Here is a 21,586-nt window from a genome sequence, read left to right on the forward strand (position 1 = left end):
TCACATCTCTTTAGCTGTGCTGTGAAAGCAGCCATAGATGTGCTAACATGAGTGAGCATGATTATTGCAGTAATACTTGATTTACAAAAACAAGTAGTGGACTTGTAGCATGTTGACCCATTCTCTGTGGGTGTATGTCCTTCAATGCAGGCCAAGTACAGAATCAAAACCTTTTATGAGCCTCTTAACACCTACACCTATATTTTACAATGGTGTTTCTTTCACTTTAAGCTGAAGTCTTGAAATGGTTAAGATCTGCTGTACAGTTAATAACTAAATCCTGAAACTACTTGTGTTTGAATAAGGAGTCAAGTAGCTAACTTAATCCTCTGAGCTTACATTTAGAAACTATATACCAAAACTTTATTTTTAGGATTTTATATATGATTGCCATTTGGTCTTCCAGTTCACATGTGTAATACTTTTGAAGATGATAAACTGAAACATTTACCACATGATATTTTGTTTTGTCTTTTGTAAAATTTATGTGACTGTCTAGGCAGTGTACATTTCATCTTGGTGATCTAAATTGTAATTCTGTTGATATTAAAATATCTAATATGTTTGTCAGTTGGAAGTTATCTTTTGACAAAAGCATTTATGTATAAAACTGTGGATCAATAGAACTGAACATATGTATTTCCTTTCCCTAAGGATTCCACTTTGGGGACTTTATCATAAGGAAACAATCTAAAGGAAAAACACTTATTTTCAGAGGTGCTTATTACAACATCTTAAAAAATATTTTTAGTTGTCAATGGTCCTTTGTTTTATTTATTTAGATGCGGTGCTGAGGTTCCAATCCTGTGCCTCACACATGCCAGGCAAGTGCTCTACCACTGAGCTATTACTCCAGCCCATATTACAACATTATAATTCTGAAAAAAATTCAGATAACTAAATACCCAATAAGGTTATCCAAAAAAGAAAGTCTGTATATACTATTCAGTGGAATTTTATGTAGCTCTTTCAAGTGTTATTTATTAAAGATAATGTTAACTTGCTAGATAAAAATATTACCATTTTTGCTATAGAAGATTTAAAGGTAGCAATTAAAAGCTACACATATAAAGAATTTCTGAGGCAGGGGCTGGGGTTGTGGCTTAGTGGTAGAGCGCTTGCCTAGCACACATGAGACACTGGGTTCAATCCTCAGCACCCACATAAAAATAAAAAAAAATAAAGGTATTGGGTCCATCTACAACTTTGAAAAAAAATTAAAAAAAATAAAGATTTACTGAGGCATAATATAATTATGGTAGGGCAGTACTAGTTTTATTTTACAGTTTTTTATGATTGGTTTTTTGAGATTATATTTTTCTTTTTCTCTATTTTTCAAGTTTATTATACAAAACAGTTTTTGTTGTTTTTTTGGGGGGGGGCTTTTGATTTTTTGAGGATGATTTTTTTTTTATTAAAGTAAACTGTGTATAACTTTGACCTGATAGCAATTTCTGTTAAATATTGGTTTCAGAGAGTAGCAGATCGACTCTATGGTGTATATAAAGTACATGGGAATTATGGACGAGTTTTCAGGTAAGTATTATATAAAAATTTAAAATAAACAATTATAATTTTTCTTAAAAAATCTATGATGTAAAATCTGAAGATTTTATGAGTCTGGAAAGTAGACTTTTTTTTGCTTAACCACTGAGTCATATCACTAGCCTTATTAAAATTTTTTTATTTGAAACAGATTCTTGCTAAATTGTTGGGGCTGGCCTTGAATTTTTGATCCTCCTGCTTCAGCCTCTCAAACTGCTGGGATCGCAAACATCCATCACCACACCTAGCAGTGTGACATATTTTATTGAAGAAAGGCTATTGGCATTGTAAAAATATAAACTTTTTTTGGTTTGTTTTTGGTACTGGGAATTGAACCCAGGGGCTCTTAACTGTTGAGCCATTTTGAGACAGGGTCTTGCTAAGTTGCTTAGGGCCTCACTAAGTTGCTGAGACTGGTCCTTCGACTCAGCCTCCTCAATTGCTTTTAGATTTAGGTACATGAGTCATTTCTGATTTTATTATATTTCCAAACCATAACTCTAGTTAAGCCTGGTAACAGTGGTTATTTAAAAACTAACAGATGGCTGGGCATGGTGTTGTACACCTGTAATCCAGGTTACTTGGGAGGTTGAAACAAAAGGATTACAAGTTTGAGGCCAGCCTAGGAAATATAAGAAGACCCTTTCTCAAAACAAAATATTAAAAGAAAGGGCTGGAGATGTGGCTCATTGATAAGAGTGCCTTTGGGTTCAATACTCAGTATTTGAAAAAGATAAAAATCAGCCAATTAAGGTCTCTTGAGGGGCTGGGGTTGTGGTTCAGTGGTAGAGTGCTCGCCTAGTACGTGTGAGGCCCTGGGTTCAATCCTCAGCAGAGCATTAAAAATAAATAAATAAATAAATAAAGGTATTGTGTCCAACTACAACTAAAAAACAAATATTTTTTTAAAAAAGATATCTTGAAAATTAGATAATCAGACCATCTCAAAAGTGGCACATTTATTGTAATTAATAAATGAACTTGTATTAGAGAGGCAAGAATGTAAAATGCCCATTCTGCTTTAGTAGATTTGGAATGAGTCCTGTGGTTTTATGTTTCTAGTAAACTTCCAGTTTTTTGCTAAACCAGTTTGAGTAGCAAAGGTCTAGACCTTGAGGGGAAAAGTCTTCATTTTGATCATTCTGATACCTACCAGAGGTTTGTACATAGAACTTAGTAAATATTTCTTTTCTCAAATTTATTAGTTCATAATTGGTTCATTTTACCTGCAACTATAAATGTTAAGTATTTATCAAGCACTAAACTATTTAATAGGAATAAGAAAAAATTTAACTAAGTCTTGCCCTCCTCACACTAAGTTTTAATCTTATTTAGGAATAAAAAGAATTAAAATTCTTCTATGTTGATCTTGAGGTGGTACCAATAACAAAATGCTAAAAATTAGATAAATACCTATGGGACATTCAGTAGATAATCATCTGGGTGGTCCATTATTTCCATTAACATGATTGAATGGTTACATTGATGTGATCACCATGGTATACATTCGGCTAGTTGCACTTGATGTCTTCCCAAACTTTCAGATTTTATTTTCCTTGAAAAGATGTAGTGTTTCAGTGGGGTTTTTCATCGCTATGACCAAAAGACCTGATAAGAGCAATTGGAGGAAGAAAAGTTTAATTGGGGGCTCATAATTTTAGAAGTTTCATCCATAGATAGCCAGCTTCTTTGCTGTGGTTCCAAGGTAAGCAGAACATCATGATGGAAGCATGGTAGAGGAATGCAGCTTAGGACATGGTACCACAAAGCTGAGAGAAAGTGAGCAAGTTCTCCTTACCACTACAAAATATAAACCTCAAAGGCAGGAGCTCAGGAATCCAAGTCGTCCAGCTACACCCTACTTGCCTACAGTTACCACCAAATTAACCCCTATCAGAGAATTAATGCACTGATTATGTTAAGACTCTTTTTTGAAATATTTTATTAGTTATTGATGGACCTTTGTTTACTTGTTTATATGCGGTGCTGAGAATTGAACCCAGTGCCTCACACATGCAAGGCAGGCGCTCTACCACTGAGCTACAACCCCAGCCTGGTTAAAACTCTTATAACCCAATTATTTCACTTCTAACCTTTATTGCATTATCTCACAATAACAATCTAAGTTTTAGATATGTTGAATTTGAAATGAGAGGTTTGTAGCACAGTGGTAGAGGGTTTGCCTCATATGCGTGAGGCACTTGGTTTGATTCTCAGCACCACCAAAAAAAGATTCAAGTGAGAAAAGTACATTAAAGCAGAATTGTCTTGTGGGCATAGAAATGTGGCTTTGGATCTACAGATAGATATTTAAAAGCCATTTTGTAAACATCAAAACACTAAAAAAAGTTCAAGATTGCTCTACTATTTTGAGCATAAACATATAAGCTAAGAAAATTCTTGGAAGCAATGTTACCTACTTTTACCTTTTAATTATAACTATACATTTGTATTGGAGATGCATATGTTTTTGTTGCTTCCTTGACAGTAGTAAAAATCATGTGTGTTTTTTTTTCCCCCTTCTGGTACTATAAGCATACAATCTGATATTTCAAGATTATGATATAAAAACTTCGTATTAAAAGAGTAGCAGTATTTGGGACTAGGTATATAGCTCAGTTGGTAGAGTGCCTGCCTCACATGCCCTGGGTTCAATTCCCAACACCACAAAAGAAAAAAAAAAGCAGTATTCAACATTTTTTTTAAATGTATATTTTAATCATTCTTTTTTTTTTTTTTTAATGTGGTGCTGAGGATTGAACCCAGTGCCTCACACATGCTAGGCAAGCACTCTATCACTGAGCCACAAACCCAGCTCCAGTATTTAACATTTAAAAAAAAATTTTTATTTGTAGATGGACACAGTACTTTTTTATTTTTATTTATTTTTTAATATTTTTTAGTTGTAGCTGACACAATACCTTTATTTTATTTATATGTGGTGCTGAGGATCCAGTCCAGGGCCTTGCACATGCCAGGTGAGCGCTCTACCACTGAGCCACAACCCCAGCCCTACTTTTTTATTTTATTTATCTAATGTGGTGCTGAGGATCAAACCCAGTGCCTCATGCATGCTAGGCAAGTGTTCTGTCACTGAGCTACAACCCCAGTTCCTTACCATTTTTATTATATTTTCTTTAACAACAACAACAACAAAAATCTCAAACAGCCTTGTATGAGCAGGAAAATGGTTCAAAAGATTGTGGGTTGCCACTTGAAATTGTGTTTAGAAAAATTGTTGGAAATGTAATGGTATGGGGAAAACACACAATACAAAATTGCTTATACAATATAATTGCAGCCAAATTAAAATACACAAAAAAAAAACATAGAAGGACTAAAATTATGTCATACCTTAGTACAGATTAAGTATCCCTTACCTGAAATTCTTGGAACTGGAAGTGTTTTGGATTTTGGCATCTTCACATATGTATAATGATATATCTTGGGGATGAAACCAAAATCTAAACATGAAATTAATTTGTTTCATATTTACCTTTTACATATGGTCTGAAGGTAGTATCATGCCATATTTTTAGTACACCTGTGTTTTGACTGTGACCTACCACATGAAGTTTTGTATATAGTTTTCCATTTGCTTCATCATGTTAGCATTCCGGAAGAGTGTTTCTGATTTTTATTTATTTATTTAATAATTAACTGTAAGTGAAGGCTTCAGAGTTGGTATCTGCTGCTTAAAGCAAGGTAAGTAACATACAAAACAGTTTATACTTATAGGTAACATTCTTTAATCCTAAAGATTTAAATCAGGGGCTGGGGATGTGGCTCAAGCGGTAGCGCGCTCACCTGGCATGCGTGCAGCCCGGGGTTCGATCCTCAGCACCACATACAAACAAAGATGTTGTGTCCGCCGAAAGCTAAAAAAAAATATATTAAAAATTCTCTCTCTCTCTCTCTCTCTCTCAAAAAAAAAAAATCAAAAAAAAAAAAAAAAAGATTTAAATCAATTGAGGAGTTTTTTTAAAAAATGGGGTGCTACTTTTAACTACTTAATCATCATCTCTGGGACATGTGTAGTTTTTTTTTTTAGTTGTAGATGGACACAATACCTTTGTTTATTTTTATGTGGTGCTGGGGATCGAATTCAGTGCCTCACACATGCTAGGCAAGCACTCTACCACTGAACCAAAACCCTGGCCCAATGTGTATTTTTAAATGCTCACTGGATGATTTTGATGAACATGACATTGTTCTATAGCTAATAAAAAAAAAGTACTGTACAGAAACATTAGGTGCATAGTAAAACTTTAGTAATATTTGAGTCACAGAAAATAAATCCAAAATGGATAATATAAAGTATTTCAAAGCTAGCTAGAAAAGAATCTTGTATAGGATTCCATTTAATAATATTCCATATCTCTAGTTCATGATGCTTCTGGTTTTATCTTTCTTCCAGTGAATGGAGTGCCATAGAAAAAGAAATGGGTGATGGGCTACAGAGTGCTGGTCATCATATGGATGTGTGAGTACCTAGAAAACTTAACATAAACCTGAGGTGAACTTTAGTGGGGGAGTGTTAGTGACTTCTAGGCTTCTGTTTTTATCAGGTTTACTGGAATTTATATTATGCTGACTTAATCTCAAATGCACAGTTAGTTTAATATTTAAAAATTAGTCTTACGGGGCTGGGGTTGTAGCTCAGTGGTAAAACACTTATCTTGCATGTGTGAGAAACTGGGTTCTATTCTCAGCACCACATATAAATAAGTGAATAAAATAAATGTCCATCAACAACTTAAAAAAAATTTTTTTTAAAAAATGGGCTTGGATTGTGGCTCAGCGGTAGAGCGCTTGCCAAGCATGAGCAGGACCCGGGTTTGATCCTCAGCACCACATAAAAAAATAAAGGCATTGTGTTCTGTCCATCTACATCTAAAAAATAAATATTAAAAAAAAAATTAGTCTTGCTAGGCATGGTGGTGCATACCTGTAATTCCAGTGGCACAGGAGCCTGAGGCAGGAGGATTGCTGGTTCAAAGCCAGCCTCAGCAACAGCAAGGCACTAAGCAACTCAGTGAGACCCTGTCTTTAAAAAAAGAGCTGGGGATGTGGCTCAGTGGTTGAGTGCCCCTGAGTTCAATCCCTGGTCTCTCCCCAACCCCTGCCAAAAAAAAAAAAAATTAGTCTCATTCATATATTAAAGGAATAAAGATAAAAACCTGCATACTCATTTTGATATATGTAGAAATATTTATTTGACAAATTTCAACACTCATTTATAATAAAAATTCTCATCAAACTTGAAATAAAAGGGAATTTCTTCTGTCTGAAATTCATGTCTAGTGTTATACTTAGGTGGGCACAGTGGTACTTAGGTATAGTTCTAGCTACTTGGGAGGCTGAAATGGAAAGATCACTTGAGTCTAGGAGTTTGAAACTAGTGTGGGCAACATAGAGATACCCTATCAAAATAAATTAATAAGAGTGAAATACTGACGTTTTCTCCTAAGGTCAAGAACAAGGTATTCTATGCTCACCATTCCTAATAAACATTTTACTGCAGGTTTCACTCAGTGAATTGAGGCAAGAAAATTAAGTAAAAAGCATAAATATTGGGAAAAAGTAAAATTTCTTTGTTCACAGACAATAAGATTGATACTTAGAAAATCACAATAGATCAACCAAAAACCTACGGAACTAAAAACTGAATTTTAATAGGTGAGGATATCAGATTAATATATCAGAATCAATAGTTTTGCCAGGCGCTATGGTACATACCTGTAATCCCAGCAACTCCAGAGGCTGAGGCAGGAGGATTTCAGTTTAAGACAGGATTCAGCAATTTAGTGAGACTCTGTCTCAAAAGAACAATTTTTAAAAAGTGGGTGCTGGGTATATAGCTCCATTGTAGAACACCCCTGGTTTTAATCCCTGGTACCACAATTAGAAAATAAAAGTTTTAAAACTATATAGTTTATAATAGCATCAAAACATAATACTTATTGATTGATGTAATGAAAGATGTTGGAATACCTCTACACTGAACATAAAACATTGCCTGAAGAACTTAAAGAAGACCTAAATAATCATGTTCATGGATTAAAACATCCATTCTTCCCAAATTGTGGTCCTACTCAAAATTTCAGTGACTTTTCTATGGAGATTCTATGGACCTAGAATAGTCAAAACAATTTTGACAAAGAAAAAAACTAGAATATATTACCTATTTTTAAGATTTACTATAAAGCTATGTTGTAGGGTATTGGCATAAACAGAGCAATGGAACACAACTGACTCCAGAAATAATTTAAAAAAAAATTTTTTTTTTTTTTTTTGGTGCTGATGATGGAACTCAGAGCTTCACACATTCTAGGCAAACACTCTACCACTGAACTATATAACCTAGATCCACACTTCTATATACCATTTCAACATAATGATGCTAGAAAAACTGGATATCTATGTGGGGAAACATGAACCTTGAAACATATATCACATTTTATACAAAAATTAATTAAATTTGGATTATATATATAAGTTTAAAAACCAAAATTCTAGGTTTTAGTTGAAAATATTGGAGAATCTTGTTGCCACATTGGCATAAGCAAAGACTTCTTAAAGATTCATTAAAAGAAAAAAAATTAATGTTAAGTTGGGCTTTATGAAAATTTGAAATTACTGCTTACCAAAAGAGATATCAAACTGGGCCCAGTAGTACATGCTGTAATCCCTGCTACTCAGTAGACTGAAGCGGGAGGATCACAAGTTTAAGGCCAGCCTCAGCATCTTAGTGAGACCTGAAAATAAAATAAAAAGGCCTGTGGATATAGCTCAGCTAGGAAGGCCTTGGGTCCCCTCAGTCCCCAATACGGGGAGGTGGGGGGGCGGGGGGAAAGACCATTTGGAGAAGGAAAAAAGAGTGGGGAGTGAATGTTAAGTGGAGTACACTTTCAGTTGGACAGATGAAAAGTTTAGAATACTTGATAGTGATGGTTGCACAACAATGTGAAAGGATTTAATGCCACTGAACTCTAGATTTACAATTTGTTACAAAGGGCTGGAGTCAACAGTGCATGCCTTTAATTCCAAGGACTCAGGCCACCAAGGAGGAGGATTAGTAGGAGATCAGCCTGAGTAACTTAGCCAGACCCTGTCTCAAAATAAAAAATAAATGAGCTCGGGGTAGGCTGGGGCCATAGCCCAGTGGCAGAGCGCTTGCCTGGCATGTGAGGGGCACTGGGGTTGATCCTTAGCACTACATAAAAATAAAAAGATAAAGACATGCTGTCCATCCATCTACAACTATAAAAAAATTCTTTTTAATTAAAAAAGGAGCCAGGAGTGTAGCTCAGTAGTACTGCAGGGGGGGTAGGGAAAAAAAGATAATGAAGAGGCAAACCATAGATGGAGAAGAAGCATTTCTAACCATAATATATTAAAGAACTCCTACAACTCAGTTAAAAAAAAAAAAAAAGACAAAAAATAGATCTTAAATTTTTTCAAACAAAAAAGTGTTGTCAGGTGACTGCTATGTTAATTAGCTTGAATTAATCCTGGCACAGTGTGTACTTATATCAGAACATCACATTGTACACTGTAGTTACATATAATTTTAGTCATTTTTATCTTAAAGCTATGGTGGAGGCAAAAAAAAAAATTTTATATAAATAGGGCTTTCCTCTGGGCCATATTCAAGTTTACTGGCTATTTTTTTCATAAGCTTTCCAGCATTCTGTTAATTTAGCATTTCAGTATTTGCAAGAATTCAGGTTCATTTATTGACATGTTAAAAATTATTCTCAGTATAGATATCTTAAAGTCTTTACCATTTATTCTTCTTTGAGGATATGACATGACAGATTATCCCTGCATTATAATTTTAATCTTCAAGCCCTCAGCCTTATGGGTCCCCTTTTTTTGTTCATTTCTTAACATTAATTCTTCTAAAAGTATAGATTTAGATTTATGAACTAAAGCCAAATTTCCCTCTTCTTAATTAATTAATTATTTATTTATTTAAATTCTTCAAGTGCTCCTCTTTTTTTCTTCTGCTGGGGATCAAACCCAGGGCTTTGTGACAAGCACTGTACCACTGAGCTAGCCCCTAAGATTCTCTTGCTCTTGGGCTGGGGATGTGGCTCAAGCGGTAGCGTGCTCGTCTGGCATGTGTGTGGCCCGGGTTCGATCCTTAGCACCACATACCAACAAAGATGTTGTGTCCACCGAGAACTAAAAAGAAAATAAATATTAAAAATTCTCTCTCTCTCTCTCTCTCTCTCTCTCTCTCTCTCTCTCTCTCTCTCTCTCTCCCCTCTCTCACTCTCTCTTTAAAAAAAAAAAAAAGATTCTCTTGCTCTTAACAGTAGTTATTAAGACTTTGTCAGTTACATAGATAAAATTCCTCACAATAGTAGATACAGGTTTGTAATTACATAATATATATGTTACCTGCTTTTATAAGCCCCCCAAATATGTTGCTTTTCAAATGAACTTGAACATAGTTTTATTTTGTTTTACAACTTTGGTAAACGTGGTTTATTTGTATAGCTGAAATAGGCCTGGAAGCATAAACTATATTTATTTTCATGCTAAGGTATTAGAATAAATTCGAAAGATGCCTCTTATAATGACAGAGAAGCACTATATACACATAGCCCTTGTGTTTACAGAATTTACAGTGTAATCAGAAATAAAAACAGGTGAGACATTACTTTGATAAAATTTTAATTATAAATTGTTATTAAGAGATCAGAAATAAGCCCCAGCCCCAATTTCTATTATTTTCATTTATTTTTTCCCCTTGCAGCTTTTTGGTATTACTATAAATAGTTGCAACCAAAAACGTGTGTACCAATTATACCAAACTCATACTTTTTATGGATTTTATAGCCATTTTATAATCTCTTTGAACAAAAGATTCCAATAGAGGGGCTGGAGTTTTAGCTCAGTGATAGAACACTTGCCTAGCATGTGTGAGGCACTAGGTTCGATTCTCAGCACCACATGCAAATAAATAAATAAAGGTCCATCAACAACTAAAAAAGATTTAAAAATTAAAAAAAAAAAAAACAAGATTCCAGTAGATCAGGTTTTCTTTGTAAGAAGGACTATTTTTTATTTGTTTGTTTTATTTCTAAGTCTTTGCAGTTTGGCAAAATTCAGTAAAATTAGCATACCAATTACAAATTGCCATTAATGTTTCTAAATGATAATTTTCACTTTTCCTAATTTGTCACTGACAGGTAGTCAGTGGTCTGTGGATCATACTTTGAAAAACACTTTTTTAGAACGTTAATGCTTTGTGTCCCAGTGAAAATTACTCGTTTAATGCAGTGTTTTTAAAAACAGGTATGCATCTTCTATTGATGATATTTTGGAAGATGAAGAACATTATGCAGATCAGTTAAAGGAGTACCTTTTTTATGCAGAAGCACTACGGTGAGTAATTAATGAAAGTTCCAGATGCAGTCCTGTGATTGATCCTCACACTCTCATTGTGTTTGTGTAGAATACAGATAATAAGGTGCTTTTTAAATGAATTAATTTGGACTGGGGCTGTAGGTCAGTGGTGGAATGCTTAGGTCAGTGGTGGAATGCTTGCCTATCACATGTGAGGCATGGTGTTTGATCCTCAGCACCACATAAAAAGAAAGGTATTGTGTCCATCTACAATTAAAATAAATATATAAATGAATAAATTCATTCCCTCATATAGTGAATGAGTTCTTATTGTATTTTCTGTGTTGCAGAGTGCTAGGTGTAAAATTATAAGAGAAGGCCTGACCTTAAAACAGTGTAGCGATAAAACCTGCCAGTCTCAGGCATGTTCATCTGGGTATTTGTTTTTTCTACTTTCTCCAATTTGAAGATTGGGAGCAAAATACAGATGGAGTATTGTGTGGCACTTTCACTGGGTTGTATATTGCCATTTTTATTATGCATTTTTTCTCATACTTGTATCCCTTAGCTTAGTAGCTTTTAAAACTTTTTAATATCAAGGACATTGCTTCTGTTTTTATGGTATTTTTTAAAAATATTTTTTAGTTGTAGTTGACACAATAACCTTTATTTTATTTGTTTGTTTGTTTGTTTGTTTATGGTGCTGAGGATTGAACCAGGGCCTCGAACATGCCAGGCGGGTGCTCTACTGCTGAGCCACAACCCCAGCCCATGTTTTTATGGTATTTTCTTTGGAACCAACAGAATTCTCTGCTAGATAATCCTATTTGATTTTTTTTTTAATTACTGTATTTTTTTTTCTATTCAGTTTAGGGAAATTAATCATTTTTCTGGAAGAGGTGACTTTTGATCAGTTTCCCTATTGCAAAAAAGCAATGTAAGAATTCTGTTAGGAAAACAGAAAAGTAGTATAACTGTTAAGTAATTGGTGTTTAAAACACACATTGTTAGCTTTTTTCCTTTAGTGATTTCAGTAGCAGTCAGTTTCACCAAAGTATCTTCAAGTCACCAAGGAAAAGAAAGTTGCTGAATATAGTGGATTCTGTGCAGTTCCTAAAAATAATGATTAATGTATATTGACATGGCACATATAAGTGAGAAAAGTTGTAGAAACATTTGGAATGTGTGAACTTTGTAAATGCCTATCTAAATTCTAGAAGGAAGCCAGGCATGATGGCGCACCCCTATAATCCCAGCAGCTCAAGAGGCTGAGGCAGGAGGATCTCAAGTTCTAAGCCAGCCTCAGCAATTTAGTGAGACCCTCAGCAACTCAGCGAGACCCCATCTCTAAATAAAATACAAAAAAAGGCTCGGAGTGTGACTCAGTGGTTAATCACCTGTGGGTTTAATCCCTGGTACCAAAAAAAAAGAAATTCTAGAAGGCTATACATGAGTTGTGCCTGGATAGTAGGAGTGGGTGAAAAAGGATTCTTGACATTTTGATGTTGTTCATTTCTGTATTAGAATCCCTTTCTCTCTCACTCTCTCTCTTCCTCTAGTAAATGTCAGAACTAGTAAGGAATTGTGAATGCTTCCCTGTACTCCTGAAAAAAAAATTTTTTTTAACATGTTAAAGGAGAAGCCAGAAAAAGTTAAATGGCAGCACTATTTTCATCCCCAGGGCTGTGTGCAGGAAACATGAACTTATGCAGTATGACCTGGAGATGGCTGCCCAGGATCTAGCTTCCAAGAAGCAGCAGTGTGAAGAACTTGCAACTGGGGTGAGTATTTTTCTTTAGGTCTTTGATATTATTGTAGCAAGGCTCATGAGGAATCAGCTACAGTTACAATACACAGTATGCTTGTACCTTTTACAGAATAATTTGTAAGCAACTATATTGATTATTTAGTTTTCTTGATATAAGAAGATATCAGGCTCCGTGCGGTGGTGCACGCCTGTGATCCCAGCATTTTGGGAGTCTGAGACAGGAGGATTACAAGTTCAAAGCCAATCTCTGTAAGGTGAGGCACTAAGCAACTCAGTGAGTTACTTGTCTTTAAATAAAGTTGCCCGTCTCTAAATAAAGATTCAAAATAGGGCTGGGGATGTGGCTCAGTGGCCGAGTGCCCCTGAGTTCGATTCTCTATCCAAAAAAAAATAAAATAAAATTACAAAATAGGGGTTGGGGTGTGGCTCCGTAGTCAAGTGCCTGAGTTCAATCCCTGGTACACCCCCCGCCCCCCAAAAAAACATGTTCTGTATGATATTATAAGAATTTGTCAGGCCTGGTATGGTGGCACACACCTGTAATCCCAGCAGCTTTTGAGACTGAGGCAGGTGGATCACAAGTTAAAAGCCAACCTCATCAACTTATTGAGGCCCTAAGTATCTCAGCCAGACCCTGTCTCTAAATAAAGTATAAAAAGGGCTGGGGATGTGGTTCAGAGGTAAAGCACCCCTGGATTCAATCCCTGGTACCAAAAAAAGAGCGGGGGCGGGGGGGATTGGTCAGGTTTATTTGGAAAGGTATTTTATAGAAGTTTTAGTTTACTTTGAAAAATTTTACCCAATTAGAATCAATTTATCTCTCCTAACAAGGAGCTTTTTGTGTACTTTATTCTTTAATGCTTACAGTGCATACTTATAAAGAAAATGTTGTATCTTTTTCCTTTTTCTGTGTGTGTGTGTGTGTGTGTGTGTGTGTGTGTGTGTGTGTGTGTTTTGTTTTTAAACTGAGAATTGAACCCAGGGAACTCTTTCACTAACCTACATCCTCAGCCCTTTTTATTTTTTGTTTTAAGACAGGGTCTCCTTAAGTTGTTAAAGCCGACCTTCAACTTTCAGTCCTCCTGAGTTGCTGGGATTACAGATACGTGCCACCACACCTGGCCCAATATCGAATTGCATATACTTAGGTCATTTTTATAATCAGCTCTGTACTGTTCAGCTACTTCACTGAAATACATTAGCTCCTACGATGAGAGACATATTTTGGAAGTATTTGTGAAGCAATGATAGTGCCACTGTTTTCTCATTCACTTCATGGTTAACTAGTACTTGAGTGTTTTTTTTTAATATTTATTTTTTAGGAGAACACAATATCTTTATTTTGTTTTTATGTGGTGCTAAGAATCAAACCCAGTGCCCCATGCACGTTGGGCAAGCGCACTACCACTTGAGCCACATCCCCAGCCCCTAGTACTTTAGTTTTAAAAGTGGTTTTCACATAGATTATTCACTTGCTACATCTATGAAAAGTAATACATATGTGTAGGAAAAGATCTCTGACCATAAGCCATTAGATTAGGTCTTTGATTTATTCCTGAACTTATAGGAAGTCCCAAGACATTTTCAGTAAGTATGGTTCTCTGTTACTTCATGTGACGGGAAGTGCTTTCATTAACAAACTCCAGTGAGTAAGGAAATAGTAAAACAGCAAAGCTTTTTTAAGGTTGCCCTGTAATGCTTGGGTTTAGGCATCTTGTTCTAGTAATAGATTCTTATGTTTCAGGGTGAGATATGCAGATTTTACATTCTTTAGTTTGGTTTATTTCCATAGTTGCTTGTTGAATTTTATCTGTTTTGTTGTTGTTTGTTTTGTTTTATTTTTGTCAGAGTAATATTTTATTTTATTTTCTGTGATACTGGGGATGGAACCCAGGGTCTGTGCATGCTAGGCACTTTACCCCTGAGATATCCCTTTTTAATTTTATTTTTTCTTTTGAGAGTGTTTTGCCAAGTCTCAGGCTGACCTTGAACTTGAAATCCTCTTGCCTCAGCCTCCTGAGTAGCTGGAATTACAGATCTGTGCCACTAATTTCCTCCTTTTTGACATTTCTTTATTATTCCAGTATTAGAAATCATATTAGGAGTCCTGTGGTTATAAAGATTATGGTGCTTCTATCGAAAGTAGTAGGGAGAAATGGCCAATATTTTTTATTTCTGAGAGTGGAGAGCTATGAAATATACAAAACATAAAATTTACCATTTTTATATGCATTTTTAGTTGTAGATAGACACAATTCCTTTATTTTATTTATTTTTATGTGGTGCTAAGGATCAAACCCAGTGCCTCATACATGCTAGGCAAGCGCTCTACTACTGAGCTATAACCACAGCCCCAAGTTTATCATTCTTAACCATTTTTAAAGTGTATAGTTTAGTAGTACTAAATATTTTCGTATTGTTGTGCAAACCCATCTCTAGAGCTCTTTTCATTTTGCAAAGCTCTGTTCCCATTAAACAACTCCTCTTCTACTTCTCTGTAATTCCTGGAAACCACATTTGCTTTCTTTGACTATAATTTTGACTACTCTAGATATATCAATTTAAGTGGAATTATATAGTGTTTGTCTTTTATTTTTTGTAGTTGTGGATGGACATCATGCCTTTATTTATTTTCGCATGCAGTGCTAAGGATTGAACCCAGAGCCTCACACATACTAGGCAAGCACTCTGCCACTGAGCCACAACCCCAGCCCCATAGTATTTGTCGTTGACTGGCATATTTCACTTAGCATAATGTTCTCTAGGCTCATTTGTATTGTAGCACATGTGATAGTTTCCTTCCTTTTTAAGGCTAAATAATATTCCACCAGGTATATATATCGCACTGTCTATTCTTCGGTTTCTATTTTCTTTTAGACTGTGAGGACATTCTCTTTGAAGGGAATGACTACCAAGCTCTTTGGTCAAGAAACTCCAGAGCAAAGAGAAGCCAGAATCAAGGTGTTAGAAGAACAAATAAATGAAGGAGAACAACAGCTAAAGTCTAAAAATTTGGAAGGCAGGTAAAAATTCTGAGAAGTTCAACCTGGACTACCATTGGATTATTTATTTATTTAATATTATTTCCCAGCTTCATTGACCCCTCTGGATACAGCCTGTTCCTCTAAAATGTAGTCATTACATTTCTAAGAAATTTAAGTTATCAAAAAAATCATGTTATAGAAACATTTATATTAGTGTGGGGGGAAAAGGAAGAAAACATGGGGTTTCAAGTTCATAATATTACTTTTGTAGACTTCCTAATTTCTATTCTTGGCACATTCTCTCTGCCCTCTTGCTCCATTTAGCAAAAAGCCTGATCATCTTCAGTACCCAGCTTAAGGGTTATTTCACTGTGAAGCTTTCCCTTATCTTCTCAGGCGATCTTAGCACTTGATTCCTGACGCTGAAGCATGGCAGCAGTTCTGTGTTGGGTGGTTGGTTGTTCTGTGTAGCTCTCCCTGGATAACTTCAAAGTTAAGGACTGTATCTTACATTTTTTTGTTCTTCAATACCTTGCATAATGTTTGACATGTAATTAATCTGTAAATATTTCTAGAAATTTAGTTCTCAGGTCTGCTATCACTGTTTAGTTCATTTTCTTTATTGTTTTCATCTGACAGTCAGTCAGTAAAATGTACGAAGGCAGACCAAGAGTGTATTATTGGCTTACACCAAATAAGTCAAAGTGAACTTTCATGAATTGAAAAGGAAAGTGCCTATGAGCATTTAAAATTTTTTTCAGACAGGGTCTCACTGTGTTGCCCCAATGGTCATGAACCCCTAGGCCACATAGCTTGGATGGTAGCTGTGTACCTCTGTACCCAGCACTATTTTTATTTTTTGGTACTGGGGATTGAACCTAGGGGTGCTTAACTACTGAGCCACACCCCTAGCCCTTTTTATTTACATATCTTTATTTTATTTTTATGTGGTGCTGAGGATCAAACCCAGTGCTTCATGCATGCTAGGTGAGCACTCTACCTTTGAGCCACAACCCCAGCCCTATAACCCTTTTTATTTTGAGACAGGGTCTCACTCAGTTACCTAAGCTTAGCTAAGTTGTGATGGCTAGCTTTGAACTTGGAATCCTCCTACTTCTGCCCTCCCAAGCCACTGGGATTATAGGCGTGTGACACTGCACCTGGCTGTGCAGTTAGAATTTTTAAAACCCTAGATGTTATTTAAACCATGTACATGCTGAATGTGATTCATAATCCATCTCGTCAAGAGCCTGTGTTTGCCAAGCACTGTGTCACACACTTGTAATACCAGTACTTAGGAGGTTGAGCCAGAAAGATTTCAAATTCAAGGCTAGCCTGGGCAACTTATTGAGACCCTGCCTCAAAAATAAAGTATGTGTGGTGGGACTACAGATGGAGCTCAGTGGTAAAGCTCTTGGCTAGCATGCATGAATATGCCCTAGGTTTAGTCCCTAGTGGAAGAAAAAAAAGGTGTATTTTTTCCAGTGAACCCAGGAAGACACTTCATTGTGGCATCTGTAGGACTTGTGAGCTGATTCAGGGAGCCAATCTATATCTGTTTTTTTTTTTTGTTTTTGTTTTTTACACAATACCTTTATTTTGTTTATTTATTTTTATGTGGTGTTGAGGATCAAACCCAGGGCCTCGAGCATGCTAGGCAAGTGCTGTACCACTGAGCCACAATCCCAGCCCCTACATCTGTTTTAAAGGAATAATTTGTGAACAAAATGTAGTTACTAGAATGTAGATGAGTTATATCTCTGACTTTTCCCCTCACTATAATTTATAGGAAAAGGAAAAATAGAACTGTCTTATACAAGCAATAACTTTGGTTTTGATGTAGCCAATTAAAAACCATCTCTGAAGAGAATGGTTAGTTGAATTTATAGTGTACAGTCTATTTATTTTATTATTATTTTTTTCTGTGTGGTGCTAGAGATGGAACACAGTACTTTGTGTATACCAGTTAAGTGCTCTATCACTGAGCTACATCCCATCCCATGTCTATTTAATTTAAATAAGAATACTAATAACTTTATCTTTTATTTCAGAGAATTTGTGAAAAATGCATGGACTGATATTGAACGATTCAAAGAACAAAAGAACCGTGACCTAAAGGAGGCCCTCATAAGTTATGCTGTCATGCAGATCAGCATGTGTAAAAAGGTAGGTTTGAGTTCTGCAAAAATAATGGCTACGTTCACAAGTGCTTACACATTTCTATAAATTCTCTTGTTTGGCCCCCAAAAATATTTTTTTCATTCTTCTTTCTAAAACTTTTCCTATTTTCTCTACTTAATTTTGAAGAAAGATTGTAATTAAAAAGGTCAGTTATTATTTCCACTTTATAAATAAACTCTCAAATCTATATCCCCCATTTATAACTTGTATCTGAAAATATGTACTGACAGTATAACTTTGATTATATGATGTTCTTGACAGTGCAGTAAAATATCATTCCTAATAATAATACCAAAAGAAAAAAAAGAAGGGATGTTTTCTGTTTTATTCTTTTTTTGGGTACCAGGGATTGAACTCAGAGGCACTCAACCACTGAGCCATATCCCCACCCCTATTTTGTATTTTATTTAGAGACAGGGTCTTGCTGAGTTGCTTAGTGTCTCATTTTTTGCTGAGGCTGGCTTTGAACTCACAATCCTCCTGCCTCAGCTTCCCAAGCCACTGAGATGACAGGTGTGTGCCACTTTGCCTGGCTCATGTTTTATTTCCTTGCCTAAATAGAATAGATTTTTATATATGAAAATGGATAATGTCCTTTTGTTTAGAATTAAGTGCCACAAGTCAAGATCAACATCAGTTTTTCTTGTATAAATATCAGTGTCTGTATTTTATATATTTTACTTGGGTATTTTTTTATTTATATATATATATATATATATATATATATATATATCATCATTATAATTTCAGCTATTCAAAGTGTTGATTGAATATAATCCAAGTGTTGATTGAATATAATCAGGTGACTGAGTCGTAGTAGTAATAAAGTGAAATAAAAACTGAATGAAGTATTTTAAAAGTAAACAGAACTTCTAAGTGTTTTTTGGTCTATCTTTTCATTGGCAATCTGTCCAGTTTATTGAATGAAGTAGGCTAAAGCCTTTAAAAAACAATTTTTCAGTCTATAGAGTTTTAAAATTAATTATTATAAAAATAACACATGCCCATTGCAAAAATGTCAAATAATTCAGAAGCATGTTAAGTAAAAATTCTCCTCTACCTCCCCCAAATCCCTTTATGTGTATTATTCTAGATATTTTTGGATATATATACAATTATTTAGAAAATATACACAAAAACAGGATTGTATTATATACATTAGTGTATAGTTTTTCTCTTTCATTTGATGTCTGATGGACATCTAACTTTGACAGTACATGAGATCTATCTTATTCTAACAGTGAATGCTATTATATCTAGTTACTTATCCAGCCAATCTGAGACATTTTAAAGATGTTTTGTTTTTATTTATCTGCCTTTTGTATCCCACTAAGGAGGAATGAAACTAAAATTTTTTTCTATTGTTTGAAGCCTTGGTGAATATTGATATACTTTAATGCTTAAGTATTGAAGAAAACATTCCTCTCTCATAAATCAATTATTGTAGGATATCTTATTGAAAAAAATTCCTTTGTTTTTATCTCTTGGTTAGGTTTTACTACTATATCTTTATAACCATGCTTTTTTTGTTAAGGCATATTTGGATTATCTATAGCTTTGTGTTAAGTAGTGTACCAGAACCATGAGAGGGATTTCATAATTTAGAACATGATCAGTTTTTAGACAATAATTAACTTAATCATTAAATTATTTAATTATAAAAATTAGTTTTGTCAATAAAAATTTTGTTTAAATATTACTTTGAATAAAACTGCCAGAAAACTTGTTTGATTTACTAGTAGAAACAATAAGAGTATGACATGAGTAAGAGTTTATGGTTGAACCTTGAAAACTCAGTTACAGAAGTTCTTTTTCTATTTTGGAGATAAGCTCATTTAAGAGATTCTCTTACATTATCAGAAGCATTAGATATTTCCTTATGTTAGCTATTTACTGGACTTGTTAGTTAACTTAAAAAAGCAAAACTTAGTATGCACTAAACCAAATATGTGGGATTTTAGAATCTTTCCAGAATCACATTTTAAAGATACTTTTTTTTTTTTTAAGGGAATTCAAGTTTGGACCAATGCTAAGGAATGCTTTAGCAAGATGTAATCCTATGAAAAGACTTTTTCTTCAATCAAAGTGCCCCAAAACAAAGCACAAGTAAATAAAAGAAATTTTAAGTTGCTACCCTGTATACTTAAAAATATACAATAAGTTGAATCAGTTCAGCTTTATTTTAACTGATTATAGTTGTGTTCCTATAGCACAAAAATGATGTATTTTAATCAAGATTAAATATTATAATTTGAGGTTTTGGGGACTGGTGCTGATTCCAAAAAAAGTTAATTTAATAATATATACCAACAGATTATTCATCAGGCTTCTGAACCAATGATTGAACGTTAAGGCGTTAGTTAATTTCTAGACGTTCCTTTCAATGCCAACTCTTTCAGATCTGTTCATGCAGGAAGTTCTTTTCCTAAGATTGGATTCCTATATTTACTTGGTGAAACCCACTAACCTGTCATAAGGGGGCATTTTCTCTTGCCTTATAGTTGAGCTGTTTGGTTTGACAAAGCTCAGCAGAAATTTATTGTGAAATCTAGGTTTTTCTTCCACATTTGTTGATGCCCCTGTAACGCATCATACACTAGAAAATGCCTTCAGTTTGTGTTTTACCAGAATTTTGATACTGGTCAGAAATTTTATACTGCCAACAAATAAGTCTCAACTTCTCAGATATAGAGTGGAATACATTCTTTTGTCCAGGAATTGCTATATAGAAAATTTTAATTGAGTAGAAGTATTCTCAACAATTCTTAACCTCAGTCATGAGCCCAATTTCCTTTGCTTGGCTCTCTGCACATGGCATTTCAGGGTACAAGATGTAGCATTTCCATGTATAAGATAAATGTGGTCAACACATGAGCTCATACCTTTATCATTAACAGCCTTCATTTCTATTGCTTGGCTATAATTTTTGTAAAGATAAATTATATTGCTTTTTTTATGTATGTTTGTGGTATATGTTCAGAAGCCAAGCACCCTCATTTTCGTAGCTTTGCAGAATCTTAAATGTGTACTCATTATTTCTAATGATGTTTTAAAAAATCCCCATACCATTCAACATTTGACTTTTTTACATGTTTAAAATGTTGCTGGATTTTTGTGCTGTTTGCCAAACTTATACAATAAATAAATGAAGTATTGTGCTGAGTTTCAGAGGTTTTTTTGTTTGTTTGTTATTTTAAAAAGATGATCCATGTACATTAATATGTGATGATCTGTGGAAATAATATGCCATGTTGTACTTTAAAGTGTTTAATTATATTAAATGTGTTTTATACCCTGCCGAAGTCTGGCTTGGCACAAATCAGGAGCCACTTGTCAAAAAGAAACTAACTTTATTTTTAGAACTACAAACGCCAAACAAAACAGCTCCAGGGAAAAACCCTCAGAGCCCAACTGCCACCACCGGCTTCCACAAGCCTCTCTCCCCCACACCAGCCTCTCAACCTCCCACAATCCTCCTCCTCTTGAGGCCGATTGGCTGGGTTGCGTGGGCAGAGCCAAAGAAGTCACCCAATGAGCAGCTCCGTGGAGGAGCCAATCAGCTAGATGTTGCTGGGGCAGCTGTGAGCCAATCATCAGCTGGCAGTCTGAAGGGCAGGGAAACAGCCCAATGAACATCACCGCAGAGGAGCCAATCAGCTAGATGTTGCTGGGGCAGTCTGAAGCTTGCTGGCAGCTGGAAGTTTGCTGGGGCCCCTTTGGCTGTGGCTCTCAACATCTCCCCCTCTCT

The 21,586-nt window shown here is 35.1% G+C and overlaps 1 protein-coding gene across 2 annotated transcripts in view; it reads left to right on the plus strand.

Annotated features, from left to right (window-relative positions):
* Positions 1-21,000, plus strand: part of Snx4 (sorting nexin 4) — a 62,958-nt gene extending 41,958 nt beyond the window's left edge. For both annotated transcript variants that reach the window (XM_078044027.1, XM_078044028.1), the window contains 7 exons: positions 1,475-1,536; positions 5,963-6,028; positions 10,855-10,944; positions 12,587-12,686; positions 15,551-15,696; positions 17,709-17,823; positions 19,846-21,000. In XM_078044027.1, the coding sequence (XP_077900153.1) occupies positions 1,475-1,536; positions 5,963-6,028; positions 10,855-10,944; positions 12,587-12,686; positions 15,551-15,696; positions 17,709-17,823; positions 19,846-19,893 (627 nt within the window). In that variant the 3' untranslated portion in view covers positions 19,894-21,000. The remainder of the gene's footprint in view (positions 1-1,474; positions 1,537-5,962; positions 6,029-10,854; positions 10,945-12,586; positions 12,687-15,550; positions 15,697-17,708; positions 17,824-19,845) is intronic.
* The last annotated feature ends 586 nt before the right edge of the window (positions 21,001-21,586 follow it).

The sequence above is a fragment of the Ictidomys tridecemlineatus genome, chromosome 3, assembly GCF_052094955.1.
Source record: "Ictidomys tridecemlineatus isolate mIctTri1 chromosome 3, mIctTri1.hap1, whole genome shotgun sequence".
Classification (NCBI taxonomy): Eukaryota; Metazoa; Chordata; class Mammalia; order Rodentia; family Sciuridae; genus Ictidomys; species Ictidomys tridecemlineatus.